A 12844-nucleotide genomic window follows, 5' to 3' on the forward strand; every position below is an offset into this window, starting at 1 on the left:
AAATAAATAGTCTGTGTGAATTGGTAGTGGGGTGCGTTGTTGAGCAGCCTGCTTGCCGAGTGCTAGCAGACAGCTCTTCCTCGTGCAAGGAAGCAGGGAGGAGCACATTCGGTCCCTTGCCAGAAACGGGCCCTATCATTTGCAAGCGAGCTGAGGTGTCAGGTTTTTGAGGCGAGGAGCTTTCACTAGCTCGGTAGCCATCCTGCTGGGGCACTGCTGTGGAGATGTGAGTCAGAAGCTGACACCTGTCGGGATGTGCATTCGAAGTCTGCAGACACTCTGCTGTCACAGGTGACTGACTGTAGGATACCTTATAATCCTAGCAGCACCAGAACTATGTTTGGTCAGGTTTTGGTTGCCTGCTTTCTTGAGGTAAAGTGTGACTGTGTGACTGACAGTCAAAAAGACCCTCATAGCTTCCGGCATCGAGGTACTACTGTCAGGTAGCGCTGGGCAGCGTATTGTTAGTCTGGTAGCAGAGCCATTTTTATGTGTGCTCACTAACACCAGAAACGTTAGGTTTTGTATGATGAATATAGTGATTCTGCTCTTCTCTCTTCCGCTACAAGAAAACTGGAAGAGTAACTGCCACGTGTAGTCCGAGAGTTGCACTGGGGGAGACGGATGATATGGGAGCATTAAATCCTGGGGAGGATCCTCCCTTTTTCTGTCATTGGGGAAAGTCCTGCGAGATTGTGCTGCCTGGGTTAGGATAGTAGGAGGAAGGAAAAGACTCCTGCTTGGGGGGGCTTCCTGTACAAATCTTTGTACAGAAGGCTGAACAGCACTACAATACCCAGTATGTATCGTATAATATCCAATATTGTACGATACCCAATATTTGATACTTCTTTCCATGGCAGCATTGTGAAAGGTTCAAATTTTGTTGCATAATGCCAGTGTCAGGTGCTGTGAAATCTGCAAATTGTCCTAGTCCTATCTCTTAAAGATTTGTGTCCCAGATCCAATAACTGTCTGTTTAGGAATTTAGGAGCTGTACTAGGTAACTTCACTCGTATTCACGTTCTTGAGGATGTCAAACACAGACACTGCCATCCACCTGCAAGTCACAGCGATTTGCTTCAAGTAGCTGTCTGTTCACGAAAGTTTGAGCTGTGGATCTGGGACGTGGTATAATAGTGTGGATCTCAGGCTGAGCTGCAGCCTCAGCAGATCTGTGGAAGAGGACTGAAACAAGAGGCAGTGTTAAAGAAGTGGCTTCCCCGCCCCCATCCCAAGCGCCTCAGGGCAAACACCGTGCAGCTTTGTCACGTTTTTGCTTCCACGCACTGAACTACTCTGGAAACCAGCGAGCCTCTCTAGAGTGCTGTAACTGGAAGTGCCTCGCTTCTCTTCCAGCGGCAATGATGATTTTCTGGGGATCTCTGTGAACTGATGGGCTTGTTTGGGGGGCCCCAGTGCTCAGAGCAAGTCGCAGAGAACATTGTGGTGGGTAGTATTCATGAGAGTTCATGATATCTTACTGTCTCTGGGGTGGTACACAGAGACAGCCGGCTGAAAACTGCTTGCGTGAAAGCAGAGATGTTCTCTGGTATGAAGGTACAGGACAGAATACGTTGCCTGTAAGGCTCCCCTCAATACACTTGCCTGGAGGGGTGGCAGAGCGTGCTGTGCCCGCGCTGCGATCGTGTTTACAGCCTCGCGCCAAAAGTTCAGTGGTTTGTGCTCTGTGCACGTCCTGATTGCCCTCCCTCCCCCGTCCTGTTCATTGGTGTCTTTTTCTCCCAATGCTTACAACTTACAAGCAGAAAAACGGGAAGGAACTGCGGGAGGCTTCATTTTTAACCTTTGCAACTTGTGCTGCCCGTTTTAAAGGCTCCCTTCCCTCGGCTGGCAGTGCGGAGGAGGCCTGGGCTCCTGCGCGGCGCCCGGCCTAGATGGAGGCGGCCGCAGCGGGAAGGCGCGGCGCGGGGACGGCTTCCCCCGTTCCGCCGCGCAGGAGCGCGGGGAAGCTGGGTCACTGCGGAGCACACGTGAGGAAGGGCTCAGGGCTGGGGAAGGCCCTGGGCCGGCATGTCGCTCCTCCTCGCTACACGTGCGGCTTCGGGGGAGGGGAAGGCAAGGCACATGGCGTCCGCCGAAACACTCCGCTTTAAGCCCAGCCCCTTGCATAAGCTGTTGACGGTAATGGGTGGGGGAGGCTGCTCTGCCGCAGCTCCTGTGTGAGCTGTGGGGTTGGCTGCCTCAACTTTATGTAATGCTGGCGATCCCTGTGCTGTCTGCTTTGCTGTTAACTCCTTCCTCTCCGTGCGGGAGAGGGGGTTAAAATGGCTTCTTTCACCCTGGGGAAGCTTACCTGGCCCAGGGGGGCTTCTCAAAGCTCTCTGTCCCAGGAAAAATAAGACCGCATGGCCCTAGCAGGCTGTGGATGCTTAGTGAAGTAGAGGAATGGGGAACCGTGGCTGTCTTTTCCGTAGCATGATTTGACACAGGTGAATAGCACAAGATAGGTCTACTCGTGACCTTATGGCGTGGGGGAGGATGGTGATTTCTCTGATCATGGGGGCAGAGGAATGACAAAAAATGGGATTTGTCTCATCTGAGATAGGTGAATGAGGGGTCGCTAACAGGTTGGGACTTTTTCTGTCAGATGGGGTGGAAGTAAGGTCAGAATCGGGTTAGGATATCACAAGGCGTCAGGGGAAGAGATGCAGGTCTGGGATTTGCCGTCTTGGGGAGGCAGAAAGGCAGTAATCAGATTGAGATTTCATACAGGGGTCTGATGAGGAGCTCTGGGAGAGAGATGTGACGCTAAGCCCGATTCAGCTGGAACTGTTTTGGTTTTTTTCCCATGGAGATGAATTAGTATGTGGGGGTTTGTTTTCTGGTGTGTTTTGGGGTTTTGTTTGTTTGTTTTTAATACCCCTTTGAGGGATGCGTCAAGTGGAAGGTAGGTCTATGAGGATTTCTGTATCCAAAGTGAAAGGCTGTCCTGAGCAGTGATAGTGGGATGCAGTTTGGCTGTCATTTCCTTGTGTCTTCTGTGGTAGCGAGGCTGTGTTGTTTCACCTTGCTTATTTTGTTTCCAGAATAATTGAGCTGAATGGCCACAAGCCACCCCTCACCTATAAGCGCTTCCAGGCCATCATTAGCCGTATGGAGCTCCCAAAGAAGCCGGTGAGCACTGTAATGAGCCAGCAGATGGAGACATGTAAAGTGGACATCCAGGAGAACCATGACGATGTGTATGGGGTCCCGTCCCTGGAAGAGCTGGGTATGTGTCGAGAATGAAGGCAAGGGTTAACTGCCAGCTGAAAAGGGATCTAGTGAAACTGTTTCTGATGGCTGGCATGTGCCCAGGACAGCTCCAGTGTTCTCATCTGACCTGGGCTGCCTCTAGCCATAGAAGCAGCCTAATGTTTTCAGTGAGTGCTGGACCTCATGAAAATAGACTGCTGTCCCTTGCACTACTGTCGATGCACAGCGTCCCCTTTAGCATTGCTCTGAAATGCTCTGTGTCTGTCCATATCTCCTCTGTTATACTGAGCATGTAACCACTGTATCAGTGTCTCATGTCCTCGCCAGCTGCTTTCCTCCTACTGCCATCTCTGACACGTTGCGTAACAGACCTGAAGAGGTAAACTAACTGTGTAGATCTAAACTAACTGGCTTAGATCATTTCATTCATTGTCTTTAAAGCGGCACCAATTTGGGAGCTTAGCAAGACAAAAGATATTACAGAAACTTCTTTCACTCATCCTGCTATGTCTTATGGTCCTGTATTTTTCTTGGAGAAGGAGGAATAACAGAGTGGAGGCATGAGGAATGCAAGGCCTACGTCAGGGAAGTGAATTTAAATGCAAGGGAAGAAAGGATTAATGCAGAATACTGTCTGCGTGTGTGTGACTGGAGGCTCCATACTAACTTTACAGGAGTATCACCTTGTACCTTAAGGCACAGTTTCAGCAGTCGTGTAAAAGCGGAGGGCTTCACAACAGGAGTATTCTAAGGGTTGCAGTCCTGGGTAGATCTGCTTCCTTTATTGCCTGGCCTAATGCAAGACAGCCTGCAACCTTACACTGCTCTGCTTGCTGCCAGGGGAGGCTCCCCTGTCAGCCCAGAGCAGTGCACAGCAACTGCATTGTTACTTCCCCTTCTGCATCAGTTCTTCAGCACTAATCCAGTGCCTTCCCCAGCACCCGCTTTCAGCAGAATAGGAGCCTCACCAGGAGCAGTCAGGCTCTGTAGTGAGCTGCTGGTGTCCATGGCAAGGTACTTTGTAAGGCAGAGCTGTGGAGCAGATGTTCCTTTGCCAGCTGCTCTGGCCTTTGGAGCAGAGCCCTGTGGTAGTGCTGGCACGTAGGAGAGAGTGCTGGCAGTGGGAAAAGTCCCCAGAAGGCTGCCTGAAGCATTGCAAGGAGAGGTCCTTGTAGTGCTGTGTCATGAGCAGGCTCTCCCCATGTTCCACATGATTTGCCTGCTGTAGAAGGACTAGAGCAGCAAGTAAGCCATGTTAGGTAACTACAGTATTTAGTGTCTTGCTGTTGCTAATGCTTAATCCCATCTATACCCTTTGTCTAGGCGTAGCTTCAAATCTTACAAAGTTCTTTCCCTCAGGCTTTCCTACGGATGGTCTTGCCCCTGCAGTTTGGCAAGGAGGGGAGACGGAAGCCTTGGCGCGGCTGGATAAACACTTGGAAAGAAAGGTAACCCCTGTTATTTAAGTGGCGATTCCTGCAGGCTGTGCCTCCAAACGAAAAATGTTGAGCGTTGGCCATTGCTCTGTTTCCTTGCTCTTCCTAGCAACGGTTGCAGCATTCACCTCTGGAAGGGGTGTTTGGTGTCGTTGGAGTACTCCTGTGACCTTGGGTTGTGTGTGGAGCCGAGAGCTCCTGGGCTTCCTCAGACCCAAAGAAGTAGAGCTGTATATAAATTATGCTGCTGTCTGAAGCACATACAATTCTTTTCCCTGTTTCTGTCCCTCAGTTTCTTTTAGAGGAGTGCAAACTTGGAAACTTCCATGTAAGTTGCTCAGTCCCTCCTGCACAATGCACACCATCTCATTTTGTCTTTAGCTAAGGTATTGGTGCAAGTACATGCCCATAAAAGAATGCCTTCCCCTTGTACATCAGCCTGTTAATATGTTGTCTCACTGGCTGGCATTCCTTGAGCCCCTTGCTGAAATGCTCAAATTTTTTTCTATGGGGCACGTGTTCTTGATTATAGTGCACAAGGCAAACAATTTCAGAGTAATGAAAGATGACCCAGCTGTGGAGGCATGACTCAATTTTAACCAGTTTGTATCTTTTTAATGCTGGGTGGTTTGGTGGCAGTTGTAGAGATCAAAGCATAAATTCTTGTGCTGAAGGGGGAATAAACTGTCAACATAGTACTCCACAAAAAAGGTCTGAATTTCCCCAGTTTTCTTGTTTAGCGTGTGAAATGAGATAGACATACCTGGACATAAACAACTGCGTTAGTTTGTGTCCCTAGGAGTTCTCAGGGTTATTAGCTCCTGCATGCAAAGCAAATTTAGTCCTTTTCTTGGCCAAAATGACTAGCTGGTTTAAATCCCGCAGCGAAGGTTTTGCATTTCTTGAATGGGGTGTGGGGGTTGGGATTGCCCACTTGAGGTGTCTCCCAGCGGTGGTTGGAGGTGAATAGAAGAGACTCTACTGTCAGACCCAAGTGGCCTCACCACCTGCACAGATGCCTGCCCTTAGCAGTGTCCCACAAATTTGGGGTTTTTCTGGCTCATTTCTCTTTAATATGCCTAGGCATGGGTTGCAAATTACGAAAGACCAAGGATGAACGCCAATTCGTTGCTGGCCAGCCCTACAGGACTCAGTCCCTACCTGCGTTTTGGCTGCTTGTCCTGCCGCTTGTTTTACTATCGTCTCTGGGAGCTGTATAAGAAGGTAAGACAAAAGGTTCATCTGGAGAGCAGGCTGGTTTTGAGCATAGCATGATGCTGATTCCCAGGCAGTGTGCCAGAACAGCTGCAAAAGTTACTGTTGCCTCACTTGTGTTTCACTCTTGGGCTAAGCTTGTTGCTACTGCAGAAGAGGCTCTTGGGTGAGGAAAAGTGATTCTCCTGTATATAGTCGAGAAAACTTTAAATCTGCCGGTACCCTGTTCTTCAACCTGGGCTCCTGTGTAGAGCCACGTAGAGCTTTTTGCTGTTATTTTGGGTCGTTCAAGTCTCTTGTCAGTGTACTGAGTGAGCTAAAAGCAGCACTGTCTTTACTACCTGGGATTTCTGGTGAAGGATGATCTGGAACTGTCCTGCTTTATGGCAGTTGTCAGTAATTGACTTGGGAATTGTGTATAAATGCATGGGTGACTTACAGAACGGCTTAATGACGCCAGTCCTCCTCTGCTTGTGAATACCCTTGTTTCCCTCTCCACAGGTGAAGCGGAACAGCATTCCCTCCCTCTCTCTGTATGGACAGCTTCTGTGGCGGGAGTTTTTCTACACAGCAGCCACAAACAACCCGAAGTTTGATCGTATGGAGGGGAACCCCATCTGCATCCAAATTCCCTGGGACAAGAACCCTGAAGCCTTGGCAAAGTGGGCAGAGGGCAAGACAGGCTTCCCTTGGATCGATGCAATCATGACCCAACTGAGACAGGAAGGGTGGATCCACCATCTGGCCAGGCACGCAGTGGCCTGCTTCCTGACCAGGGGTGACCTCTGGATCAGCTGGGAGTCAGGAGTCAGGGTGAGTGGCATTTCCAGAGGCTTGCAGGGGGCCATAATGAAAACAGTCTCCCTGGCACTCGCTGCAAGGATGGGTACACAGGTATGGCTTTTGCTCCACATGTAAAAGTTGCGTGGAAGAGAGGATTTGCTAGTGGGCTCTTGGCCTGCCAACAGCCTGACTTCTTTCTGCCTTCTAGCGTGAGGCTCTGACAGTATCAAGAGTCTCCAGTAACCATAACTAAATGTTAGTGGGACCCACTGGTAAATATGGACTGGGGTTTTGGGGGCTTTTTTTTTTGCTTTTTTTTTTTTTTTTTGTACAAGTTCTCTCAGTCTGACTGTTTTCTTTGCAAGTGTAATGTCACTTTATAACTGGACCTTTTTCCTCATTGTATAGTCCATCACCGTGCTGGTCAGGGAATGTTCCATGACTCTGAAATCTGAGTCTAGAGTCTCTCAAGGAAAGAGGTAAAAGACCCTCCTCTTGGGCCATCTGAAGGGACAGACAGCTTGAACCTATCTGGTGTACCTATTGCCCTACGCAAAAAGTGGAGTCAGGGGCATCTTGTCACAAAGCAGAACATAGCTGAAAGTGCGTCATAGGGTCAGATGCTAAAAGGGCAGCATCTGTGCATGGATGTGAGCAAGCTACTGCTGAAACCTGTCTGCCTCTCAGTGGCAGTGTGCTCTGGACCTTCTTGTGTGCTCTGGGGTTCTTCCTTCTTGATTTGGTGCTTGTTCTTCTGTGCAGCATCTGCCTGCTTCCCGCAGTTGGTGCTTTGCACTTGTTACGCCTCCCAGGTTAGGATCAATACCTAAGGCTTGCTGCAACACTAGGTAGTGATTTAGTCTGTAGCTGCATGAGAGATAAGCCAGCATTTTATCAGCATGAGCAGACAGTGCCTCCCTACGTGAAAGCATCGGGAAGTGAGACATATTGACCAGCCAACTGGCTTCAGCCAGCAGATCACCTCCTTGCTGCTGCTCTGGTTTCTAGGAGCTGTTCTCACAGCTCAGTGCCTGCCATTTGAAATAACACCTTGGGTCCTCCTGCCGCAAAGTCCTGCCTGGGGAGGCTCTCACTGCCTTTTCCTCCAATCGCTGCAGGTATTTGACGAACTGTTGCTGGATGCAGATTTCAGCGTAAATGCAGGCAGCTGGATGTGGCTTTCATGCAGTGCGTTCTTCCAGCAGTTCTTCCACTGTTACTGCCCCGTGGGCTTCGGACGTCGCACAGACCCCAGTGGTGACTACGTTAAGTAAGTGATGTGACTGGAGCTTCTTTCTTGCTTGATCTGTGAGCCTAAGCTGTTCAGTAGCTGACAGATGCATGGTAAACGCTGCATTGCTGCACTTGTAAGTGGTGTTTGTGCATTTTTTTACTTGTGTTGCAGGAGGTATCTGCCCAAACTAAAGGGCTTCCCCTCACGATATATCTATGAACCATGGAATGCCCCAGAGTCTGTGCAGAAGGCAGCCAAGTGCATCATTGGGGTGGACTACCCCAAACCCATGGTGAACCATGCGGAGACCAGCCGACTGAACATCGAACGCATGAAGCAGATCTACCAGCAGCTGTCGCGCTATAGGGGGCTCTGTAAGTACCAACAATTGCAAAAGATTGTGTCTTTAATAGGAGATAAAATGGTGGGAGGACGGGTCATGATTTAAAATAGAAAGCACTTGTCTCTCTGGCCAGTCCTTGCAAGAGGATGCAGTCCCTGCCAAAGCTGCTGAATCAGCTTCCAGGGAGAGCTCCGTGGAGCTCTCGGACAGCTAAGAGTGGAGTTCGATTAGTTTTGAGAGCTGGTGATGGCACGGCACCATCCATATGCCACCAATGGTCCAGTCTTCGCTTTGGAAAAAAATCTAGGCAAAACATCCTAAATAAATACGCTGCTACAGTGTCTGTCTGTGGCCAGCACTGGGTGAGCGCAGCTCTGAACTCATCCTGCTTTGGGATATGGATATTCTGGTTGGTGATCACTAAGGTGTTTCCACGTGAAAGGCTTCTCCCACCCCAGATGTTTTTTGTTTCTTAACTATGGTCCTCTTGCCTTTCTCTAGGTTTACTGGCATCAGTCCCTTCATGTGTGGAAGATCTCAGTGGCCCAGTTGCAGACTCAGCTTCAGGGCAGGGCTGCAGCACCGGTACAGGTGAGTTGGAGCTATTTGTGTGCTTCTGAGATAGCCTTTAAGTCGACATGAAACTGTAAGCAGAAGAAAGATAGCCTTTTCTAATAAGAAGAGGGTGTGTAGCTAGGAAAACATAAACCCCAGTCACCTTCCTTTAGGCTTTCTTCAGAAGTCCCCAGTGAGCCTTCATTCCTAAAAGGGCTGAAGAATAGGAGTTCATTAAAGTGAATCTTTTCTTGCCTGTATGGGATCATATGCAGCCACTTCAGGGAGAAGTGCAGATCACTGTAGGGTTAATCAGGTATAATTAAGCTGTCCTCTGTCAAAGGAGGATACTTTTGTATTTGTTCTGGGGGACTTAATTATTCTCTTTTTAACAAAGTTTTTTCAGAAGTTTTCAAGGAGTCTGTGGCAACATCTCTCTGTGCTTGTGCACTGCATATTCTTCTTTCTCCCAGCTCTGTAGCAGGTTAGGCTAGGGTGCATTTGTGAGGAGATCTAAAGGCAGGGGAAACGTTGCAGTGACTCTTCTTTCTCTACAGCAGTGAGGCTGTCGCAAGCAGACCAGGCTTCTCCAAAGCGCAAACATGAGGGAGCAGAAGAGCTGTGCACTGAAGAACTGTACAAACGAGCCAAAGTGACGTGTCTCCCTGCTCCAGAGATCCCTGGCAAGAGTTTATGATTGTGAGTAGTCCCTGGTGTGATCTGGCCTAAACTACCTTCTTCTGGCAGCTAGCAAGGCTCAATCTTTTGCTCCCTGCATTTTAATGAACAAAATGGACTTGCTTGTGGAGGGAGGTGGCTCCTAACTGTAATTCCATAGCCTCATAATTTGGCAGTGGTCTGCCCTCTGGTTGTTTTGCTGTTAACTCAGTTGTCCAGCAGAGAGCAGTACCTTGTTACTAGAGCAATCACAGAGCACAGTTCCTAGGTTTGCTCTAATGAGGCTGCTTCTCCTTCCACGAGGTGGGTTTGCAGCCAGGTTTGCCCATGTGGTGAGGGTACGGGCCAGAGGAAGGGAGCAAGCAGGTCCAGGCATCTGCCTGAAATGCTCCAGATCCCAGGAGGGAAGATCTGGTCGCATGTTCTGTCAACTTTTCAGTACGAAGGGGAGGTCAAGGCAAATTCTCTCTTTTGCTTTCTCCTACAGCCAGCAACAAGCACCTTGCAAGTGAAAAGTGAGAGTGCTGAAGAGGTGACCAGAGGAGGAGGAGGGACTGCTGCCACAGAGGGACTGGAACTTGTGATCTGCAACAGAAAATCTGGGGTCTCGTCTAAATGTGTAATTCCAATAGCTGCCACGAAAGGGCACTGCGTTACTTGTGCTTGGGAATATTTGGCTTTCTGGTCTCTAAAGAGTCAACTATGTTTCTTCTCAGCCATGCCCAAAATCTGCCCACATTTAAGGGGGCAAGAGCCTTCTGTCAACTTGTTCACTCCCAGATGTGTCTTTCTCTTCTGACAATGGCTCAGTGCATGTGACTTGATGCAGTGATGTAGGGAGCAGCATCTGGACATCTCAGAAATAGTGAATGTCCTTTCTCATCACTAGTACTAGGCAGTGAGGTGCACTGATTACTTCAAATTATGGTAGGAGTTGAGAAGGCAGCTGCTACAATGTCAAAAATAGAGTACTCATCCTACAAGAGAACAGGAAAATCTCAGTATTTCTTTCATTAGGCTAGACTGACGGGGATGTAAATGCTTTCTGAGTAAATGAAGGTGGTACTCATGTGGGATGGAAACGAAATGAAGGACAACTGTAGCACAAGAACAAAGAGATACAAACTGTCTGTACACGTGAAGGCACTTAAAACTTTCCCTGCAGAAGAATCTCACTGCTGTAAGGTGAGCCATAGTGCTGTTGCCTGGAACGGGCAGCTTCAGCGTAGTTTGACATCTGGTAGGGGGGACTCTGAAAGAAGGAGGAATCCTTCAGAGAAAAAGATCATGCCTTGATATGAATAAAGTAGTCTCCCAGAAGCTTGCTGGCCCGCATAAGGGAGCTACACCTGGGCCCTGCACTCTACAGCATTTCCTTCCCTGAGTGAGAGCTCTCTCAAATGGAGCGACCGGTGTCTGGTGTGTAGCCTGTGGAGTGCCTCATACTGATAGGGGGTGTATTACACATCAGCTCCTTAAAGTGAGTCTTCATCGGGCTCGGTCCGTTGTCCATTCTGTGTGGATGTTTGCTCTTTCCTGTATTGGCATCTGTGTTTTGAGTTTCTACGCAGTATACTCCTGTACCTCATACCCTGCACACTGCTCCTTCTTGCCATTTGCATTCACGCTGGTGCTTTGTAGTCTAGCAGGACAATTGTGTAGCTTTCCTGGCTCTTAACCATACACTCCTTGGCCTGCTCCTGCTACATGTTGTTTCAACACGGTGCTGGCAGAGTGCCTCTGCTTGCCTTCCCACCTAAGAGGGCAAGTGCTGCAGAAGAGGCTCTCTTTTGGCGGTTTTCAAGAGGGATTAGATGGAGTAGCTAATCCTGTGCAATGGGCTGCTGTTGGCACTGTTTTCATTTGCTGTCCAAAACCTTTCATCCCTGCCTGGCACAGATAGTGTGGGGCTATATGTGAGCTTATGCAACTAGCGGCTTGGGGAGCACAGGAGTTGTCTCCCACTCTGGGATAATCAGATTCCGTTTTGGAGCCCATGTTTGAACCCAGAGCAATGGGGCTACGAATAGAAACTGACTCAAATGTATCTGGGAAACCTGGAGTGGTTGAATTGGGTCTGTGAGTTAATTTATTGAATAGCTGAATAACCGTTCCTTCCCACTCATCTCCCTGGGGCATTGGCCCTAGATTCCTTTTCCCAAGTGAATCCATTGGGCAGACTGACCAAGTAAACAAGAGTCACTGCCCTTCCTTTCTTCTAAACTGCAATTCATAGAGTCTGCCTGGTGGATAACCCAGTAATCAACAGGTTTTGTCTCCTTCAGTCTGACCCAGACCTTACTCCCACTGTCTTAAGGGTAGGAAGGTATAAAGAATACGAGACCCTTTCCCCCGCCCCTGTCTTCTGCTGCAGAGAGAAGAAAGGGGAAAGACATGCACTTTGTACATTTGGATTACAGAAATTGTGGCTTGTGTCATTTAGAGAGTTTCATGTTTAGGCAATGGTCTGTAAATATGTCTCTTTTTTTTTTTTTTATAAATGTCTTTAACCCTCTCTTTGCTGTCATCCAAATTATTTTGTTTGGTAAGTGGCATTTTTGGGGCTGGATCCATGGGGGTAAGGAGCCAAAGGGAGGAGAGGCAACATCTCCTAGGTGATCTCTTAGAAGGCTTTGTGGGTGAGGAAGAAATCACATTTGCAAGGCTTCTGTCAGTGCCTGTGATGTGGATGGTGGCACCTGGAGGGGCTGCAGTTTGGGTAGTAGAACTGGGAAGGACACAGAGAAACACAAAGCCAACCAAAGATACAGGAAAAACTTCCTGCAAGAAACCTGTTAAGTAGGCTGAGATTCATCCACTCTGATCTTTTCCCAGTTGAAACGATAAAGGTGTGTGAAACTGTGTTGTCAAGAGTAGGGGGGATGATTTTTCATTGTTTTCTGTAATGTTTAGGATTGGGCGTGTTCGATTAAACTACAAGATGGCAGATTGAACAAGGCTGCACCTTCCTCAGTTTTCGTGGTATGCTCTTCCTTAGTTTGTGGGTGCTAACAATTTGACTGAGTTCAAAAAGGCTTGACCAGTTCATGGGGAAGGAAAAAGCCATCAGTAACCATTAGTGAAGATACCACGGAGGATTGCTGGAGGCTTAGATAAAGGAAGCATCATTAAATGGATGCCAGTTTGAGGATTTCTGTTTCCTGGGATAACGACTGTTTTCTGTGTCTCAGGGCTAGGTGGCAATATCTGATGTGGTACAGGCACCCCCAAAGCAGGCATAGTGTGAGCTCTTTGCCTGGGAAGAGGGAGCAGTTTGGTTTTGATGCTGTGAGAGCAGTGGCTTTCAGGATGTTCCACAGGGTGGTGTGGAGGCTCCTTTCAACTGAGAGGGTGGGCGCTGGGGCAGAGAAGTGCTACAGA

At 48.7% G+C, this 12844-nt stretch overlaps 1 protein-coding gene across 1 annotated transcript in view; it reads left to right on the top strand.

Annotated features, from left to right (window-relative positions):
* Positions 1-11978, top strand: part of CRY2 (cryptochrome circadian clock 2) — a gene marked incomplete at its 5' end in the record, with an annotated part of 20113 nt that extends 8135 nt beyond the window's left edge. Inside the window, 9 exons of the mRNA XM_009319273.1 lie at positions 3051-3235; positions 4579-4667; positions 5739-5879; positions 6372-6683; positions 7772-7923; positions 8059-8261; positions 8732-8821; positions 9343-9484; positions 9951-11978. Of these exons, the coding sequence (XP_009317548.1) occupies positions 3051-3235; positions 4579-4667; positions 5739-5879; positions 6372-6683; positions 7772-7923; positions 8059-8261; positions 8732-8821; positions 9343-9482 (1312 nt within the window). The remainder of the gene's footprint in view (positions 1-3050; positions 3236-4578; positions 4668-5738; positions 5880-6371; positions 6684-7771; positions 7924-8058; positions 8262-8731; positions 8822-9342; positions 9485-9950) is intronic.
* Positions 11979-12844: the final 866 nt, after the last annotated feature.

This window comes from Pygoscelis adeliae, unplaced genomic scaffold (assembly GCF_000699105.1).
Source record: "Pygoscelis adeliae isolate BGI_AS28 unplaced genomic scaffold, ASM69910v1 Scaffold22, whole genome shotgun sequence".
Taxonomy (NCBI): Eukaryota; Metazoa; Chordata; class Aves; order Sphenisciformes; family Spheniscidae; genus Pygoscelis; species Pygoscelis adeliae.